Raw genomic sequence first — 21,231 nt, 5'->3', positions numbered from 1 at the left:
TTAAAAAAAAATGTCGGCCACTGTCTTATGAGAGCTAATCTCATCTTTACTCAGGATTATCTAGTAAAATCTGCTCTGTGAGGACTACAGTATCAAAGTTGGCCTTCCAGTTATTCTATAGAATTGAAATCATGATCTCACACAATTACAGGACTAAATTTCACATTCAGATTGTTATAGAGGCAACATTATTGTCAAATGCATTACAATAACAAGGTTCACCTATGAAAATCGAACTCTGAAGAAACAACAGTAACATGGCGCACAGGTACATAAACCTGGCTGTGCTTTCTTTTATTTAGTTTATGCATCTCTTACAACCAAGGAGACGCATACAAGGAAAAAGAAGCCTGAAGACAGTTTGGAAATATATAGCTACTAGCCTACTAGCAGAGTCAAGAACTTTATTGAAATTGAGTGGATGCATGACGTTGTAAAGACGTAAAGCGCAGGTCCACCAAATATAGTCAGGAATATTATTGCAGGAAGAACCAAACTGTCACTTCCTAGATGCGAAGCTCGAGAACATCTGACATCTTCTTGTCCATTCCATTCCTGAACCACTGAGTTTTGAAATTCTTATGCAGATTAAGCAGGCACAGCTTCTTTAGTGAGCTGAGGGATTCGATGCCACGTGGAACTTTATCCAGCTTGGGTAGCGCCACAATATATAAACATTCAATATTTGGAAGAGCCCTGTCTCCAATTGTAAGCTGATTGACATTGAGAATGTTCTTCATCACGAGCGTCTTTAGCTGTGGGAAGCAATCTTCAGAAATAGCCAAGTTCTCTGCGCTGGTCACCTTATTAAGGCTCAGATAGGTGAGGTTTGGCACATGAAGCTCAAGCATTTGGAGTGGGTCTTCCAGAAGACCAGACCAGCTTAGAGCCAAGTATTTGAGGTTTTTGCCATAGCTGTGAAATATAGAGCATTCCAGCGTCCCAGGGGCCAAGCAACCTCTGATAATCAGCCTGTGGAGATGTTTTGACTGTGGGTTGAGGTCTTTCAGGCAAAGTCTCTGCTCCTCATCACTTGCGTTCAAAAGCAAGCTTGAAAGAAGTAGCATCTTGGATAAGGCAGCAAAAAGCTTTGGAGAATGCATAGCACTTACATTGCTAATCCACAGACTCTGCAGTTTCCTAAGTTTGTCCAGTTGGGCTGCCAAGTCATCACTGGCTTCCACTGTTTCAAGAGTCAGGAGTTCTATCAAATTAGAAAGATCCTTTGGTGGTTGTACACCGATAAAGTACTTGAAATCTTCCTGCTTCTCATCTATAATTCTATCAGCAAACAGATGACGCAGCTTCTTGACCTTAACTATGCTTCGTGGTAGCTTCTCAATTTGGGTTTGTTTGATATCCAATGACTGTAGGTTGGACAGCTTCTCAATAGTCTCTGGGAGTGACTTAACTCTTGTTCTTCGCAAGCCAATGTAACGTAGATTAAACAGATCCCCTATAGATGCTGGCACTTCGGTTATTTCAGAATCTTGAAGCTCAAGAACAGTAAGATAGCTGGATTTAGATAAGATTGACTTCCACATCTGAGTGGACATTACACCATCAAGTAACAACAGGGTCCGGAGGCATGGGAAGGTCACCATTGATGCGTCACTATCATTCCATCCATATAATGAAAGACGGCGCACTTCCTTGTCAATCTGTATCATTGCACCTTGATCATTTGCAGAGCCAAACTTCTCATCCTTAGCAGCAGTAAGAGCTAGGTCTCGCACAATGTCATGCATCTTACAGGTGCTTACTCTTCCAACCTCATCATAATCCACCACCTGCAGCATGTTCCTAGTGATGAGCTTCATGAGATTTAATTCGGCTACATCCTCCAGTTTGTTGTGTTGGTTGGCCACTACAAATCCTTCAGCAACCCACTGCCTGACAAGGGTCTCACGTGACATAATGTAGTCTTCAGGAAATAGGCTGCAGTATAGAAAACAATTTCTTATGTTCCCTGGTAGGTCATTGTAGCTCAGGTTTAGAATTGCCTGGACATCGCCTGTATTCAGTAGCTCGCTCTGGAATTGGTTGTAAACTTGATTCCATGCATGCTCTATTGGTTTCTTTGTGGACATAAGGCTGCCCATGGATATAATTGCTAGGGGCAAGCCCTTGCACTTGTTGACTATTGAATCAGCTACATTCTTGAGCTCCGGGGGACACTTCTTGTCTATTCTATTACTGAATGCCCTTCTACAGAAGAGGTTGAATGCGTCATCGCTGTTCAAAGGTTGGAGCTGAAGGTGCCGTTCGGTGGACGATGCAAGAGATGCAACATCGTCATTCCGTGTTGTAATGATCACATGGCTTGCTTTGAGATTTTTGAAAATATCTTCCATTTTAAGGTACACTTCCCTGTCCCAGACATCATCCAACACAACCATACATTTCTTACCACCTTCAAGCTTCTTCCTTATTTCTTGCCTCAACGTAATGGCATCCATTTTGTCAATTTCAGCTGATGGATTCTCTATGTATCCAATCTCCTTGAGTAGTTTCCTCAGCAAGGCATCTATTGTGTATGACTTTGACACTGTAATCCACGCATGGACAGGGAAATTTGTCATCTCTCGGTCATAAACATTCAAGACCAAAGTGGTCTTCCCCAATCCGCCCATACCTGAAACCGTTATCACTGAGCTATCTGACGCATTGGAGTTAAGCCATCCAATCATGTTTGATTGGTTGACCTTTATTCCCACAAGATCGTCGTCTTGAACAAGTTCTGGCAGGCAACCCTGAGATACTCTTTGATCAGTTGCAATTCGACTTCTCGGAAGAAGCAGATTATCATGGAAATAGTCCTTCGGAAGTTTTTTGACTTGCTCAATCTCACACTTTATCTTAACTACTTCATCAGCAAGTTCACTGAAAACCGTGGCATAGTGTGCTCCTCTATATACCTTGTGGAATGAGTTTTCTTCCCGCAGATGAAAAGCATGATATGAGTATTTGTCCATTACATCCTCAACATGGAAAGACAGATTGCGCAGCTCCGCAATCCATTGATGAACGACATTGATACCAAGGTTTGTCATATCAAAACCTTCTATCACACTGTTCATCATACGCAATTCCCTCCCAATGTACTTAATATTCTCCGGCAGATCCCTCAGATTGGTTACTTTTGCAGATAGTTCAGCTGTGACAGCATTGATGATTTCATCTCCAAGAACAGTACCAATCTTTGAGATTGCAAGGAGCACTGCCTCTGCCATTAGTTCAGTGCTGTACAACAGAAGAACGGAGAGTGTTACATAATGCAGTAATTAGCAGAAACAAGCAGAAGACACCCAGTTGCATAAACCCATACATGTAACATGATAAGTGATACACCCATGTCAACAATTACCAATTAGCACATTAAAGAAAGCAACCATCTCAAGCATAGCAAATCACAGGCCTATGCTCGCTCCTTCATCTTTGACTATAAGGGCAGTATTCTGAGCTGATTGACCAGAATACCGGCCAGTCTGATGTACTGCTTGTTTCAGATGTAGGCTATGGAGAATACCCCAGTACGAATCCCAGCAAACTGTGGGATATTCAGATTTCAAGAAAAATCTTCCTAGCAGCTTCAGGATTGGATCTCATAAACATATGCTTTTTTTAAATAATATGAATGTTTCAATTAGAGTAAATCTAGAATGCCACATCCTTACACCAAGATGTTGAGTATGAGTTTCAGCCGAAATTTAAGGGAAAAATCTGCACGTTCCACGCAAGGTAAAAGATGAAATTCCGCGCGGCCTCCACACCCAGCCGCCGCCGGGTCGAGCGTGGGTCGGCACCTTGCCTCGCGCCCACCGCTGCCGCCCGCTCGCCCGGCTCCGGAGCCCGCCCGCCTGCTCGTCACGGCCGCGGCCGCCGGGCCGCCTCCTCACCCTGCGCCGCCACCGCGGCCCCACAGGTGCTTGCCACGCCCGCGGCCGCCGGGCCGCTTCCTCGCTCTGCGCCGCCGCGCCGCCACCGCGGCCCCCAGCCCTGCCGCGCCGGCACGAGCTCGCTGCCCTACGCGTGCCATGGCCGCCTCCCGGTGTCTCCCGCCCAGATACGGGCAGACGCAGCCAAGACCGGGCGAAATCGCCCCGCCGCCATCTTCCTAGGGGCCACGCGGGCTTCCGGCGGCACCCTCCGGCAGCGGCGAGGTGGAGTGTAGGGGGGAGTGGCGGCGGCGAGGTGGTCGGGCCGCCGCCCGTGTCGCCCGAGCGGGAGGCGACGCGGGGGCTGTGTTCGTACGGCGCTCACTATAGTCCAACCAAGAGAGGCCGGAGGTGAAGGGGGAGAGCGGGAGGGCGCCGGATTTGGGGGATTTCGTCAAGGCTGAGCAGCCGGCTTCAGCACAGTTGCTGCGGGGGATTCTAGAATTTCTTTGTCCTCGAACAGGACATGGCAAATGGCTCAACACCAAGTTCTTCTCAAATCAGAATGCAGATCTAAAAGGTACAAGCTTTCAGATGTATTGGAGCATACAAATGTCCTTACGGGTTGGATTGATTAATGGTGACACTTCATCTGGGACACTAATACAGTCTACAGACCAGCACAATTTATACCAGAAGCATCTGAAAAACCAATGAGAAAAAGGAGTAGGCTAAGAAGAGTGACCTGGAACAGCCGGAGTGGGAGATGAATGAATCTTGGGTGATACAGGATTTGGCTTGACTCGAAGTCTCCAACCTTTCTTCAGTTTAGATGCCAACTGAACTGACGGAAACAAAAACGCCGTTCCTGGACGGGACTTGGTCGCGGTAGGTAGGAGGCGGGTCACTCCGACAAGTCAATGACCAAACATGCTGCCATTAAGAATTTTGTTTCCAGAGCTCAATAACATCCTTTCGCTCCCTAAACATATCAAAAATTAAAATTTACAATCTTTTATTTAATAAATTTGAAATATTTTATTTAATAAATTTGAAATATTTTATTTAATAAATTTGAAATCTTTTATTTAATAATATTTATCAATAATTGAGGCAACAACTAACCGCAACCTTTTGCTTGATCGGACGGACCCTAGACTCATTGACTAGTAACGTTCGGTTTTCGTACAAAATGAATTATATTTTCTCCTTCGGATTAATACATGATAGCTAAACAAAATTTTTAATGCAGACGCTATTCTATCCTAAGCCTAATTAGCATATGCATATAAGGAATATAGCGACATAAAAAGGCAACCCCGACCCAATGTTTTGACATTACATGCCAACAAAATTACAACTTTTCAAATCCAAAGTAAAGCTATATGTAAGAAACAACAAAGTATCAAAGGAAAATATGCATAGATCTGTTTTATGATTTTTAATACAGAATCTCTATAGCAATTACGAAGTTTACATTTTGGAATCAAGTAATCATCAGAGTATTCAAGTGAAACTTTTTCACTAATTAGGTACCATATTAACAATCATGGTACTTTGTGATAATTTTTGTGATAATTTGCTCCCTCGTAACAGTTTTTTTTAATAATTGTTCCTCCCATCCCTTGAGGCAATAGTAATATCAACCATCCTATTACACTGTCCAAACTCCAAACTACCTTGGATACCTTAACATGTCCTAAAATCACACATGTACACTAGCAAAAATGCTTCTTTTCGTATCTCAATAGAAACACGATTAGTTCATCTTTTCATACCTGACTATACAAGTATGTACAACTCCCTGTCCAATCTAGCAATTTGTACATTAACGAATGAAACCTTGTGAAGTATGGAAATTTGAAGTATTTATTAACCAGCAATTCAGCATAACAAAACTGAAATTCAGAGCGCAAGCAAAGTTTGTACCCAAAAAGAAAAGAAAATAAAATCAACTGTGTGCTCAGTCCTCACCCTGCCTGAAGCTTCCCTCACATGTGCGTGTGGCCGTCGCGCTTGCTGGTCACCTGCTGCCTGCCGCGCCGGAGCCCGCGTGGTCACCTACCACGACAGCGATGTGTCCTGGTAGCTGTCCGGCAAGCTCAGCAATGGCGCGCGGCGTGGCCACTGGGGAAGCTCAAGCGACAGGCGTGAGAGGAAATGAAGGATTTTGGGTGGGACTCGACGTGGATCTGGGCTCGGGGGGCACAATGGATGATGTGCGGGAACAGCAGGGGAGCACCGCTGGACGCTGTGTCGTTGACTTGACTTGACTTGACTTGGATCTTTTTATTTTTTGACGAGAGTGTGCACGAGTCTAGACCACATTAAATTTACACCCTGTAGGAAAAAAAATCCAATTTTAGGAAAAAAATAATAAGGCAGCCTCATCGGCTAAAAAACCAATAACACCATCTAATCTAAGCTAAGTTTCAAATGAAAGGGATCTTCTAAAATAGCAGAGGTCTTGCGGACCTGGCTAAACATGGGTACTTGGAGGATTTGGTTAAAGAGGAGCAAATAGATTTCGTTGCCCTCATGGAAACGGGTCAGGATCCTTAAAAATTTTTGTGGTGGTAAAAAATTTATTTAGCATTGCATGGCACCACATGGTCGATCTGGAGGCATTATCCTTGAAGTTGACCTTACAGTGTCTGACATTGGATCCATCGATGAGGGGGACTTTTATGTTAAATTCACACTCTGAAATAAAAATGATGGCTACAAGTGGGCACGTTTGTAGTTTATGGCCCTGCTCAAAAGGAACATAAGGAAAGTTTCCTGACTGAGATGGCCCACATATGTAACAAAGAATCCTTACCGTACATAATTGGTGGAGATTTTAATATAATGCGTCATCCTGAAAATAAAAACAAGGACAACTTTGATGCAAAATGGCCAGATTTATTTAACATGGTCATTCAAACTCTTGATCTCATAGAGATAGAAATGTTGGATCCTCAATATACTTAGGTGAGTAGCGGGGATGATCCAACCTTTAAGAAACTAGATAGGGTTTTAGTTAGTGCAGAGTGGGAACATAAGTTTCCTCTCACAACGGTACATACCAAAGTTAGAAGTAACTTAGATCACACACCTTTGACATTAAACACAGGTACTTCTTCCCACAACAAACAACAACCATTATTTAAATTTGAATATGGCTGGCTTATTAGAGATGGTTTCTATGATCTGGTTGCTAATAAATGGCAATCCGAAACCAAAGGAACCACTGCGATGGATATATGGCAGAATAAAATCAGAGCTCTTCGACAATTTTTTAGGGCTGGGTCAAAAATATAGCTGGCCATAATAAAAGGAGAAGAAAAAATTAATCCTAATGATCGATGATTTAGATAAAATAGCTGAGAAAAGGGTGCTCTTTGACCATGAGTTAAATATGAAACACTACTTCAATGAACGATTAGTTCACTTATCGAGGGAAGAGGAAATTAAATGGTATGAGAGAGCTAAAACTAAAGACCTATTGCAAGGTGATGACAACACCCAATATTTCCATTTGGTCGCTAATGGCAATCATAAAAAATAACGCATCTTTAAATTAGAACAAGAAGATAGTAGAATAGTGGGTGATATCACAAAATAGTATCCTCACAGCAGATGGAAATACCTTCGGTGACTGCCGATGAAAATAGTAACCTCACAGCACCATTTACAGAGAAAGAGGTAAAAGAGGCTATGTTCCATATGGACCACAATAAATCCTCTGTTTTCCGGTAGAACTTTAGCAAGTATTCTGTGATATTATAAAAAATGATCTAATGGTGCTTTTCACATCATTTTATGAGGGGGATATTATAAAAAAAAAAGACATGATGGTGCTTTTCACATCATTTTATGAGGAGTGTCTGCCTCTACACAACCTTAATTTTGGAGTAATTACTCTCCTTCCCAAATTAAAAGAGCAACGAAAATACAAAAATTTAGACCCATCTGCCTACTTAGTGTGAGTTTCAAGATTTTCACCAAGGCAGCTACTAATAGATTCATGGGAGTGGCTAGCAATGTAGTTAGACCCTCCCAAACAGCATTTATGCCCGGTCGGAATATTATGGAGGGAGTAGTGATTTTGCATGAAACTATCCATAAACTACATACTTAAAAACTCAATGGCGTTATTCTCAAAATTGACTTTGAGAAGGTCTATGATAAAGTAAAATGGCCTTTTTTACAACAGACACTCAGAATGAAGGGATTTTACCCACGATGGTGTTCATGGATTGAAAATTTTGTCTCGGAGGTAGTGTGGGCATCACAATTAATGATGACATTTGGGCACTACTTCCGAAAAAAGGATCTTAGGCAAGGAGACCCCATACCACCTATCATATTCAACATTGTGGTAGATATGCTCTCCATCTTAATTAAGAGGGCTAAGGATGATGGCCAAATTAAAGGAGTCATTCCTCACTTGGTTGAAGAAGGATTATCTATTTTGTAGTATGCAGATGACACGATCATGTTCATGGATCACAATCTAGAGCAAGCTAAGAATATGAAGCTTTTGCTCTCTGTCTTTGAACAATTGTTAGGCTTCAAGATTAACTTTCATAAAAGTGAAGTCTTTTGCTATGGAGAAGCTAAACATTATAAGCAAGAATATACTCAATTGTTTGGCGGTGAACTAGGATCGTACCCTTTCAGGTACCTAGGCATCCCGATGCACTACAACAAACTCCGTAATGCAGATTGGAGTATTATCGAGGAAAGATTCAAATGCAAACTAAGTACATGGAAGGCTAAACACCTGTCCTATTGGGGTCTGCTAATTTTATTAAATTCCGTCCTTAGTAGCCTTCCTATGTTCATGATGTCAGGTGTCCTAAAAAGATTGGATGTCTATCGGTCCAGATTTTTTTAGCAAGGCAATAGTGATAAATAAAAATATCACCTAGCTAAATGGGATATCTTGTGCCGTCCAAAAGATCAAGAGGGTACGGGAATAGCAGACTTATATATTAAAAATAAATGTTTCATTAGTAAATGGCTTTTTAAATTGCTAAATGAAGATGGCACATGGTAGACCTTACTTAGAAATAAATATCTGAATTCAAACTGTCTATCTCAGGTTAAAATAAACCTGGCGATTCACGCTTTTGGAAAGGTTTGCTTAAGGTTAGGGAAGATTTTCTAGATTGTGGGACTTTCAAGATAAAAGATGGTTCCCAAACTAGATTATGGGAGGATACATAGGTAGACTTTACACCACTCAAATAACAATTTCCTACTCTATATAATATAGTATACTATCCCCACGTAACAGTGGCAAATGTCATGAACCAAATGCCACTAAATATATCATTTCGAAGAGTTTTAGTCGGAGATAAACTGCCTGCCTGCAAAATCTTGTAGCTAAAGTAGCTACTCATCATCTTTCTGATGGGAGGGATAATTTTACCTGAGATTTGCATAGACAAGGCAAATTTAATGTTCAGACTATGTGTCAATATCTCATTAATCAGGGTACTCCTTTCATCAATAAATTTATATGGAAGTTAAAAATTCCTCTAAAAATAAAGATATTCCTTGGGGTGTTATCTTAACAAAGGATAACTTAGCTAAGCGGAATTGGATTGGGAGTCAAAAATGTTGTTTCTATGATTGTAACGAAACAATTAAGCATCTCTTTTTTGACTGTCAACATGCTAAGATAATTTGGAGGGTTACCCCACCAAGATCAATACAACACATGCTTGAAAATTGGTTAACAGGCATGTATAAAAAAGATAGAAATTTGATTTTCGTTGGGTTGCAGCTCTGATGTGGGCAATTTGGTGTACACCTAACAATATGGTTTTTGAAAAAAAACGATTAACCTCTTTTATGCATGCTATTTTCAGGGAGCATATTGGCTGCAATATTGGTCCCTATTGCAGCGTGAGGAAGCAGGGAGACCATCGTTTGGTAAGCAAGGAGTTGGAGATCGTCGTCTTAGATATCTTTGCCAAGAATGGATGGAGAAGCAATAATAGACCTTGCTTTTGATTTCTTCCCATCGTTTGCATACTATTTCACTTATTTGTGTGATTAGTTGATGTGCTGAGAATTGAATACTGTGTGGTCCTAGAGGTAAAAAAAATCTAAGCTCTGCCCAATGACAGGGAAAAGCCTCTCACGACCGAGGTTGAGGTACAGAGCATAGATGGCGTCAATGGTCAAACGTGTTGCCATCACGATCACATGCCACTCCTGTAATATCTCAGAAATTGCAAGGTAAAGAACACATGAGGTCAGAGGCGCGTGATGTTCTGTTGTTATGTGTTTGGATGGAAACGGAATCTCTTTTAAGTTAGCAGCAACTTTGAACTGTTAATTGGGTCGATTCTACCTGAATCGATTAGTGGAATATCAATCAATCTATATAAACGAAGTATAATTATGAACACCGTACTTGTGATTGATGGTTGTATTTTCGTCCAAAAGACCAAAACACAACATAGCTTTTATCCCTATGCAACATCCATAGTATTTCTCGTAGCACCCAGAAACAGGGGGGGAGGAAATGGCTTGCAGTTTTCGAAAAAGGAAAAAAAAAAGCTGGTAGGTGTTTCTGGCCTCCTGCGAATTGAGGATGTACTGAGTACTAATAGCTTTGTCGTGGATTAAGCAGCGAAGCTTGTAGGCTTTGTGCCAACCAAAACCCGTAACACATGCACTGTTAACTCTAAAGTGCAATCTCTAAATGCCACTCACTGACTCACGTCGTGCAACCACTGGAGCCATTGAAGCGTTATACGTTATGTCTGACAGAAATTATAAGCATTAGTTACTGAATTTTTGGGGCATTGATTTCTCCCCGCTAGTTATAGGTACCCTGATCAAATAGTGATGACCAAGTTGAATTCCAGAATAGAGGAAAGGTAAGCAGTCATTGCTCTGTCACATGATGGTCATGATCTCACCAAACTAAAAATCTCAGCGTTTCAAAAGGACCAAATATTGTTTCGAGTAGGCTAAGATAATGTCTGATACTTGGGTTGTTTGGATTCATGGACTAATTTTTAGTTCGGATCACATGTTTGGATACCAATTAGAAGGACTAAACGTGAACTAATTATAAAACTAATTGCATAAGCCGTGGCTAATTCACGAGATGAAACTATGAAGCCTAATTAATCCATAATTAGCACATATTTACTATAACATCACATGGTCAAATCATGAATTAATTAGACTTAATAGATTCGTCTCGTGAATTAGCCTTCGTTTATGCAATTGGTTTTGTAATTAACCTATATTTAATACTTCTAATTAGTATCTAAACATTCGATGTGATAGGGAATAGGGACTTAATGATCACCTAGAAGAATATACTTTGTTTTTAACCTTGCCACCGAGCAAGAGTCCAAGACTGATGTTGCCGAAGTCCACAAGCCATTGTGTTCGGCCCAAGCTGATTAGGCTTCCTTTGAAGAGTTAGGGCAGTTTGGTTGGGCTTCTTGAGGCTCCGGCTCCTGCACTATAGCGTGACAGGATGTCAGAGGAGTCGGAGTTAGAGGAGCCACAAATTGTGGCTCCACCTGCTCCTCCAAGGTCTGTGAGGAAGAGGGAGGGGAGAGAAGAAATTGGCTTCGGTGAACAGTATCGCTAGAGTGCATGAACAGTGAAATGGCAGGATGAGCTGGAGCATCAAGGAGCCGCACCAAACTATCTCTTAGTTGTTCACGTAACTAGTTTGCCTAATCCAACTACAACTCACAGGCCAACGAGCGAGCTAATAAAGGGCCAAGTGGCTGGTCCTTTTCAATTCAGTCCCCCACAACCCGAACCACACACACATACACACAATAAAACAATACCTTTGCTTTCCAGGTATAATTCAGTGCTACATTTTTCATTTTCTCCAAGTTCAGCTTAAATCTTGTGAAAGTATCTGCCTTTAGTTTAGAAAATTAAAGATTTCTCCATCGGTGCTTGTATAGACTAAATGGTGGGAGGTCAGAATAAGTACTGCATCCTCAAGATATGCAATGCAAGTAATGTTTATCCATAAGGTCCTGTTTGGGTCCCTTCATTTTGAAGGAATTGAAATCTATTTAATGGAGTAGGCTAATTTATGTTGGAATGTGGCATTCCACAACTTTCCAAAGTTTAGATATAAGCCTATCTTAAATTCATGGGGTGGGAGATGGAAATTAATTCTATAGATTATGGTTATTAGAATGGAATTCAATTCTTATAGCACGCTCTTAGACTCGCTTCTCTATAGTAGAAGTGCAGCATATAAGTATCTCTCCCATATCACCAACTATAATATACAACTATATTCCACCTACAATTATATTAGCTTAATTAATTTGTGTCTAAATGATGATTATTAAGATGGAATTCAATTCCAATGATCCAAACGGGGCCTAACAGAGTTTTGCAACCTATAGAATCAATTCTTACAAAATTACTCTAATAAAGTAAATGCACATATGTTACAAGTACCAAACATGGATATGTAAGGATGAGCAAGGGAATGTAAACTCATGGCATGACAAAATTTTCTGGCAATGTGAACCTGCCGGCTTATTCGGCAATTGTGCAAGTGCTGTAGTTGATATGATATAAAAAATGAACCAGATTATTTCAACAACCATTGCCGGTTTGCAGCAGAATGAACCAGATTATCTCAACCGTCATTGCCGACTTGCATAATTAATATCAAATATATCAACTATAACACTTAAATATTTGATATGCACCCAGATATATTGTCTGATCTAGAAAATATTTTGGCAGGGCGCGGGGCTGCTTGCTGGGTTCGATGGTGGCGGGCCACGAGCAGCGGCGGAGGGCGGCCAGTCCCCCCCTCTCCTAGCCTCCCACGCCCGTGCGCTGCCGAGAGGCAGCGGCGGCGGCTGCAATTCGCAGGCGGCATCGGCGGCGGAGCACGGCAGCTTCAAGCGGCATCGGCGGCGGAGCACGGCGGCCGCAAGTGGCATGGACGGGTGCTGCGTGCGCGAGGCGGGGTGCTCCCCTGGCGGGCTGCGGAGGCCTCGAGATGGGCGGCTTTGCTGCGGCGTTGGGAGCGGCACCACGCGGTCCAGTGCAGGGAGCGCGAGCGCGCCGTGGAGAAGGTAGCGATGTGCACTGATGCCGCAGCCGCAGGCCAGTGCACCGGGGAGCGGAGGCCGCAATCGATGGGCAGGCCAGATTTCTTTTCCCCAGTATTCGGCGCCGCTAGTCCATGGGCCATGGCTCTTCTGCAAGTGCGAGAAGACAAAGCCAGCGTGCAGGATCCTAATGGAGATGGAGGAGTGCGTGCGCAGAACAGCTGCCCTGCTCATCCAGGTAAGAGAAATTGCATGATTTTCATCTACACCTGTTCAATCGGCAACCGAGACGTCCATCCAAATTGATGCAATCAAAAGCTCGGCCTACCATGCTTAGCTGAATATCTAGGTAAAAAACAACTGAGAACCAAAAGAGACACATCTAACAACTGAGTCTTCTTTTGCTCCCATGGAATGCACAGCCAGTAGTCCTAGTAATTTACTGATCTAGCCGCTAGTTCTAGTAAGGTAGTAATCCAGCCACTAGTCCTAGTAATTTAAGTAAATTAGGGGATGAGGATGGTTCAGTAATTCATATTGTAAATTGTCATTCGTTATTATCAAGTAATCCAAGCACCTTATCAGCAGAATTCTGAAGGATGATGATTATTTCGGTAATCTAGTAGTTAGTTCCCCACGTGATGATCGAGCAATACATCATCGGCAAGCCAAGAATGCCAACTCATGCTTTTACTTTGTGTTTGGTTGGGCTCCCCTCACACATGTTTTTCTTTTTGCAATGCAGCTACTTGAATCCCAGTAAAGATTGAAGAGCTAGCTCTAGGTCAGCTTCAACTTGTGGAAATGGCTGCCTTCTCTGATTCTTTTGCCTAGCACATGATGTTGCCGGTACTTGCCTTGACGGTGCTTATGGGTCCAAAAAGTGAAAGAACAAGATGCTTATGGGAATCACAAATCATGCTAAATTTTGCCCATAGAATATAGCGACTAATGTGTGATTGTTAACGGAAACAAACATGTATACATAGAAACATGCTAAATACCTCTTCCCCTTTGAGCACTGAATGTATACGTTTTTTTTATCCAGTTTTTAACTGTTCCTGCTGATGTTTGGTAATTCGTACCTCAGTATCCTATTGTTTCAATAATTCTGAACCTTTTTTTTTGTTGCTATGATATTCGGTAACGCAACAATATGTTTGTTACTTTGACGACTTGAGATATTCGGTAATTTAGTAATCTTGTATCAATATCGATATTTCAGTAATTCGGTAATTCAGTAATATACACAATCTCGTAACTAACTACCTATGATGGTAATCTGTCATGGGTACAATTGTAATTAGGCTATTTACCTTTGTTGCAACTGGTAAGATGCTCTAGTTGCAATTGGTCCATGACGTGGCCTAGTTGCAACTAGTCCATTTGCAGCTAGATTAACGCTCCAGTTGCAATTGTGATGGCGTGTGCATAGCTTTTTAATGTAGTTGTAATTATGTCATTATCCTAGTTGCAACCGGAGGAAGCGACAAGTTGCAACCGCTCCGGTTGTAACTAGATTATTGTTCTACTTTGCAATTATGATGGTGTGTTCTAGTTGCAACTAGTTTTTAGTATAGTTGTAACTAGGTTATTGATCTAGTTGCAACTGGAGGAAGCGGCCAGTTCCATTTGTGACGACGTGTGCATGGGTTTTTAGTGTATTTTCGAACTACATTATTGTTCTAGTTGCAACTGAAGGACACGATAAGATGCAACTGTTTCGGTTGCAACTAGATTGTTGTCCCAATTGCAATTATGGTGGTGTGTCCTAGTTGCAATGTGTAGTTGTAACTGGGTTATTTGCCTAGTTGCAACTGGAGGAAGCAACCAGTTGCATTTGCGATGGCGTGTGCATGGGTTTTTAGTTTTTTTTAACTACATATTGTCCTAGTTGCAACTAGAGGACACAACAAGGTGCAACTGCTCCACTATGTCAGTAATCTATACTCGACAACCTACCGAGAGGTATCCCAACGTAGGAGATTGGTTGGTGGGGGATAGCCAGACCTAGACACATATTTATACAGGTTCGGGCGCTATAGTAGCGTAATACCCTACACCGTTTGGGGTATTGTATATTGTGCCTTGTGCTTGGATGTTGTTTGATTTGAGTTGTTGCTTTAGCTGCCAATCTAAGTACCCCTGCCCTCCTTTATATACTTAGGGGTGGGATTACTAGTCGGTTACATATGTCTTAGTGAGATTACTAGTCGGTTACATATGTCTTATGTATTAGTAGGATTACAAGGTAGAACGCGAAACATGCAAATGCAAATGGTTCTTGGACAAATAAATATCTAGTATAGAGACGAGAGAGTGACGTACGGGAAGTAAGTAAGATTGCAGTTCGATCTCTTGCTGAGACTGGGACGGCGCGATCTGGTGGCCAGATTAGTGACCGATTCAGTGCTTTGTTCAGACGAAAATCGGCAAAAGGAAACTAAAAAAACAGGCGTGAGATTGTGAGACTGATCAACTTACAAGGCTTGAATCTGTCAGAGCAGATAACACTCTCCTCGAAGTGGCAAGAATGATTATGCTACAGCTCTGTTTCTTCCTATAGTCCCGTAGCCAGACCTGCTAAATCAGTAAGCCGCCATGCATCTGCTGCACACAAAGCAGCCAAGGACGAGGGGAAGGAGGCTTATTACTGGCAGATCGATTTGTGGTAGGAAGAAGCTTCAAGCCATTTTCCTGGAAGCAGGTCTGCTCTTTGCCCAGTGCTTTCGACGACTCTCGGAGTCTTCGCCGTGTCACAATCAACAGCGGTGTATGCATCTGCTCCACACAACAAAGCAGTGAAGAACGAGAGGACTGAGCTTCAAGCCAGTTTCCTGGAAGCAGGGAGCAGCTGGAGTCTTATTCTTTGCCCCTTGCCGGAGTCCTGCCGTGCGAAAAAATCATCAGCGGGGTATGCGAATGCGAAAGCGAGGTGGGGACTTGTCGTGCAACTGCCTTGCCATGTCCAAAATTCTTTTTTTTCCGAAAGGAGAGAGCTTTATTGATTAGGGATTATCATTACAAATGAGTGCATGAACATACTCAGAGACGAAAGAAAAGAAACACAGCACTGCTTTGAACTGATAGCCAGATGAGCTAGCTCATGAGCCACCTTATTCTGCTCTCTCCCTATCTTCATGAAAATTAAGCTACGTAGCTACTGATCTTCATGCAGGGCATCCATGATTACAGGAGCCACCTGGGATCTGTCCATACCTCCCTTCCTGAGCTATTCAATTACAGTGGAGCAGTATGCTTCCAACACCATATCCCGGTCCGCCCACCGCGCAGCCATCCTGATTCCCTCTAAGCATGCTAGCTCTTCTGCTTCTTCAGTATCTCTTCAGTGTTGTAACCATCTCCAAGCCGTCAGTAGAGGTTTTCCCATGCAATCACATATAACAACCCCTACAGCTGCTGCACCTATCTCGATGATGAAAGGCCCATCCACATTGATTTTGAGTGTTTCGCCTAATGGTGGAGACCACTTCTTTGGAGATTTCTCTTGGCGTAGCCGCACAACTCTCCTCTCATTACAGTTCCTCGACCATTATCCGACGGTTGCTGTTGTCAGATTTGCGACAGTGCATCGAGGTATTTAGTAAGAAAGACCACCAATCCCGCAATGGATATTTGCTTGCCCACTTGCAGCACTGCATTCCTAGTGCTCCAACAACGTCATATTAGCATAAGGAAATTGGAAGCAGTGTCGATATCATACCGTGCTAGTAACAGGAGGAGCCATTCCGGTCCCATGTATGTGATGTCCTCTTCCCTTGGCAGTGCGACATGCTTTCGCAACTCTTGCCGAAGCGCTCGTGCATATGGGCAGGAGATGACAGCATGGAAACAATCTTCCATCCGCCAGCCACATAGCTCGCAGCTGCTCACCTGGTCTAGATGCCTATAGCATTTGTTTGCCCTTGTTGGCAATCCATTTCGAACAACCTTCCATGCAAAAACCCTGACCTTGGACGGCACATTCGCTCCCCATATTTTCTTCCAGATTTCTCTGTCCCCATCTGTACTGGTACTGGAACCTTCCTCCCCCAAACCATAATTCATTCTCAGTGCTACCTTGTATGCACTTCGCACCGTGAATAAACCTGACTTCTCGAAGTTCCATGCTATCCAATCTGGACATGACAATCTTGGGAGCTTAATTTTTAGGATTTCAGCTACGTCGCAGGGGTAAAAATACCTCCTAACAAGCACTTCATCCCAGCAATTTGAAGTTTGATTAATGAGATGCGCAACCCTCCAGATCCGGTAGGTTCCAGTGCTTCCAATAGGGCGCAAACCATACAGCCTTGGTAACTAGTTATCACACCATGTACGAATGGTATGGTCGTCTCTGACTCGCCGGACAATTCCTTCTTTCAGAAGTACCAACCCATGCTCTATTGCTCTCCACATTTGAGACCCTTCACCTGCCGTCGCCATGTCCAGAAGGTTGCCTCTGGGAAAGTATTTAGCATGTAGAACCCACGCGCAAAGGCTATCAGGGAAGGCAATTAATCTCCAAGCCTGTCGCGCCAATAGTGCTTGGTTGAACAAGTGGAGATCTTTGAAACCCATACCTCCATGACCCTTTGGTAGGATCATGGTTTCCCAGGGTACCCACTGTACCTTGCGTTTCCCCTTATCCGAACCCAACCAAAAGGCACGGATACTTTTCATTAGATCTTCACACAAACCTCCCATGATCTTGAAAATGCTCATAATATAATTTGGCAGCGCTTGGGCATCTGACTTGATTAGGACCTCCTTACCTGCAGCTGATAGGGCTTTCTCCTTGCCTGCGACCATACACTTCATAAATCTCGCTACAAGTGGTTGGAATGTCCCTCGCTTTAACCTTCCAATTGGTGTGAGCAGACCAAATATTTCTCTTCAAAATTCAGGCGTTCAACCCCTAAAATAGACCTGACTGCCTGAGCCCTCGCCTCATCTCCTCCCTCACACACCAGTAAGGAACATTTACTTGAGCTCAGGAGCTGCCCTGTGCACTTTTTAAAAGTTGATATGGCTGATCGCATATTACGAGCCTGTTCTTCAGTAGCACCAAAGAAGAGCAACTATCATCAGCAAATAATAAGTGTGAAATGCTATGCACTCTCCTACATACCTTTAGGCCCTCGAACCGATTTAGTCTTTCATACTGTTTCAACAAGGATGACAAACCATCAGCAACAAGAAGGAAAAGATAAGGCGAAAGCGGATCACCTTGCCGTAAATGGCGCGACGGGCGAAAGGTACCAGGGGTACCCCATTGAAGCGGACAGAATAGTGCACTGTGGTTACACACGTCATAACCCAATGCACCCATTGACTTTGAAAGCCCAGCTTCATCAACAACCTTTTTAGATAACCCCAATCCACATGATCATACGCCTTCGATATATCCAACTTATACGTGCAAAATTCCCCTCTATCACCTGTGCTCTGTCTGATGGCATCTATGCATTCAAATGCTATCAAGGCATTATTAGTTATCAACCTCCCTGGAACAAAGGCGCTCTGTTCCTGTGATACAATCTCACATAACAAGCGCCTTAGCCTATTCACCATGCATTTAGAGATCACTTTGTAGATAACGTTGCACAGACTTATGGGCCGAAAATCTTTTAATTCCTCTAGGTTGCTGCTCTTTGGAATCAGTACAATGGCTGTCTCATTGATACCCGATGGCATGACGCCGTCAGAGAAGAACTTCTTAGCAGCATTAATCACATCCTCCTTCAGGATGTCCCAGTGTCTCTGAAAGAAGCACGCTGAAAAACCATCCGGGCCTGGCGCTTTAAGCGGACCCATCTAGAATAGCGCGTCTGAAATTTCCTGATCAGTGAACTCCTTACATAGGTGGCTGTTCATCTCATCATTGATCTTTGGCTCGACTAGCTGCAACAACTCATTAGGAATGACTCCCTGGTTGGCCCTATATAATTCCTGGAAGAATGAGGATGCCATCTCCTTCAACTCCTGCATATTCTCACTCCACTCACCATTACTCTGCCTGAGTCTCTTAATTTTGTTCTTCCGGGCTCGCCACACAGCCTGCCTATGAAAATAACTAGTATTTCTATCTCCTTCCTTGAGCCATGCGATATGCGAGCGCTGGAGCCATATCATTTCTTTCCTATATAGCAGCTCGTCCATTCTATCTGCTACTTTCCGGATTTCACAACGCTCTATCCCTGGATCCGCCTTGAGCTCCTCCAACTTGACTCTTAACACGTCCAGCTCTGCCATGACTGACCCAAAGTTTTTTTTTCCTCCAGGTACGCAGCACTGATTTTACCTGACGCAAAGCTGCAGCAACACCTCCCAACCCTTCTCTACTTGGTGTTGTACACCAAGCTTCCTTCACTTCTTGCGCTAGTGACTCCAGGCGTTCCACATAATTTCATAGTGAAAGATTCCCACATAATTTCATAGCGAAAGATTCGAGATTTATGCCGTTCCCAGTTCTCCTTTCTAATTTCAAGAAATAGCGGGAAATGGTTGGACTGAGAGGACACAAGGTGATGCAATGTAGCATCAGCAAACAAATCACGCCAGCTAGAATCTACAACAGCACGATCGAGGCGTACCTTAACATTTGCATCTCCTGAGCGTCCATTATCATAGGTGCAAGGGAGGCCCACAAACCCCAAATCAACCAGGTCGCAGTCACTCAAGACTTCCCGAAACGCCACCATCTGACTTTCCGGTCTCACGCAGGCAGAGAAGTGCTCAAAGCCCCACATGGTTTCGTTGAAATCACCAACTACTAACCATGGGAGATCAGATACCCCCCAAAGTCGGCGAAGAGCATCCCACATAATAGGTGATTTTCTATTCTCGGCTCACCATAAACAAACATGATTCTAAACCACGGATCATGCACGCTCGCACGTGTAGAGACATCAATATAACGATAATTCTTTTCTATTAAATTAACTTCAACAGACTCATGCCAAAAAAGAACTAAACCTCCACTCCTACCGACACTATCCATACCAATGCAATTCTTTAAGCCTAATCTCCAACGCAAATGTCCTACTCTATTTTCTGAATTATGAGTTTCACAAAGAAAAACAAAAGACGTGCATAGACATCCTCCTCCACCATCGGACCAGCACCTGCACCTTTGTCGATAGCTATCCTCGTCACCGTAACACCTTCATTCAAAAGACCGTTGTCCTGCAGCTCTAGCATAGATTTTATAATTGCTCCCGGCTTCAAGATCTTTTTATTCTTCTTGTGTTTGTCGATGTCCTTCGCAGCACCTGGGCTTTTCGGGTGGGACTTTCTCTCATACAGATTGCCATTTTTTGCTTTAGCCATCTGCAGCCTGTCATGAATGCTTAGCGGCATAGAAGGCGTCGTACCGGCAACGCCCATTTGTGCAGACAAAGATCCCTCACTAGAGTCGACAAAGGAATTTAACCCCGAGACTCTACCTTGCACATCCGCCAATGGAGCCTCTGGCTGGTTTTGGACAGGAGCAAAAGTAGATACATTGGGGTCGAGGAGCCCCTCATCCACTGCCATTTTTTGGACATCCTGTGCCAGTGAACTTTCCACCTCCAGATTGACCACCGCCTCTCCAATTGGTGATTCATCCATGTTTTCCACAGACACTCCTTCTTTCACACGTGCGCTCTTGCTAATGGTGAACGCCGCCACTGAACGCTGAATAGCTATGGGCCCCTTCACTCATTTGCGGCTTAAGGGAAGCAAGCACCCTATCTCGCTGACCACCACTAAAATTTAGACCCCGTTTGGCAGCTGGGGGCGACGCATGAAAAGATATGGTTCTCCCCACCTCCTTCTTGTGCGGCGAAGCCCGCAGCTTTGTACCATATCGGACGCCCCCATCACCATGCACTTCATCCGGGCACTCGCGATCAGCATGGCCAATGCGACCACACGTAAAACAGAAATGTGGTACTCCTTCATGTTTCACCAGGAACACCATAACACCATGCCCCTTCACCCTGATATGGACACTAGGCTGCAGGGCGTTTGCTAAAGGAAAATTCACCCTGACTCTCTTGAAATCCCTTACTGCTTCACCAATCTCCATGACCCCTCCAATCTTGCTTCCAAGTGCCCTCACAAAACTATCAGTCATCATCCCAATCAGGATATCGTAGAGGCAAACCCACAATGGGATGGATTCGATGACCACGTCAGACAGTCTAGTGAACCCATCGTAGCGCACAATGATAAGAGCATCTCCCCTGTACTTCCATGGCCCTCCTCGGAGCACATACTTCAGCCCGCGTTCCGACTTGAACTCC

General features: G+C 43.4%; 2 protein-coding genes across 9 annotated transcripts; one reads left to right on the top strand and one right to left on the bottom strand.

Annotated features, from left to right (window-relative positions):
- Window positions 1-137: 137 nt before the first annotated feature.
- Window positions 138-15,774, bottom strand: LOC105914851 (disease resistance protein RPM1). Of its 8 annotated transcripts, none has more exons than XM_012847821.2 (5): window positions 15,425-15,703; window positions 15,269-15,322; window positions 5,853-6,218; window positions 4,624-4,860; window positions 138-3,243 (listed from the first exon to the last, which is right to left on the bottom strand). In XM_012847821.2, the coding sequence occupies exon 5, from the start codon at window positions 3,231-3,233 to the stop codon at window positions 507-509; it is 2,727 nt and encodes a 908-aa protein (XP_012703275.1). In that variant the 5' UTR covers window positions 3,234-3,243; window positions 4,624-4,860; window positions 5,853-6,218; window positions 15,269-15,322; window positions 15,425-15,703; the 3' UTR covers window positions 138-506. The 8 variants fall into 8 exon arrangements, 4 of the variants coding, with proteins under 4 accessions (XP_012703275.1, XP_012703280.1, XP_012703281.1 ...); XM_012847826.2 differs by having other exon boundaries at window positions 4,624-4,811; XM_012847827.2 differs by lacking the exon at window positions 5,853-6,218.
- LOC111258499 lies at window positions 12,576-14,008 on the top strand. The gene is made up of 2 exons (XM_022829887.1): window positions 12,576-13,178; window positions 13,686-14,008. Exons 1-2 carry the CDS (start codon window positions 12,584-12,586, stop codon window positions 13,691-13,693), a joined length of 603 nt encoding a protein of 200 aa, XP_022685622.1. The 5' UTR covers window positions 12,576-12,583; the 3' UTR covers window positions 13,694-14,008.
- Window positions 15,775-21,231: the final 5,457 nt, after the last annotated feature.

Source organism: Setaria italica, chromosome I (assembly GCF_000263155.2).
Source record: "Setaria italica strain Yugu1 chromosome I, Setaria_italica_v2.0, whole genome shotgun sequence".
Lineage (NCBI taxonomy): Eukaryota > Viridiplantae > Streptophyta > Magnoliopsida > Poales > Poaceae > Setaria > Setaria italica.
This window is presented reverse-complemented; position numbering and strand designations above follow the sequence as displayed.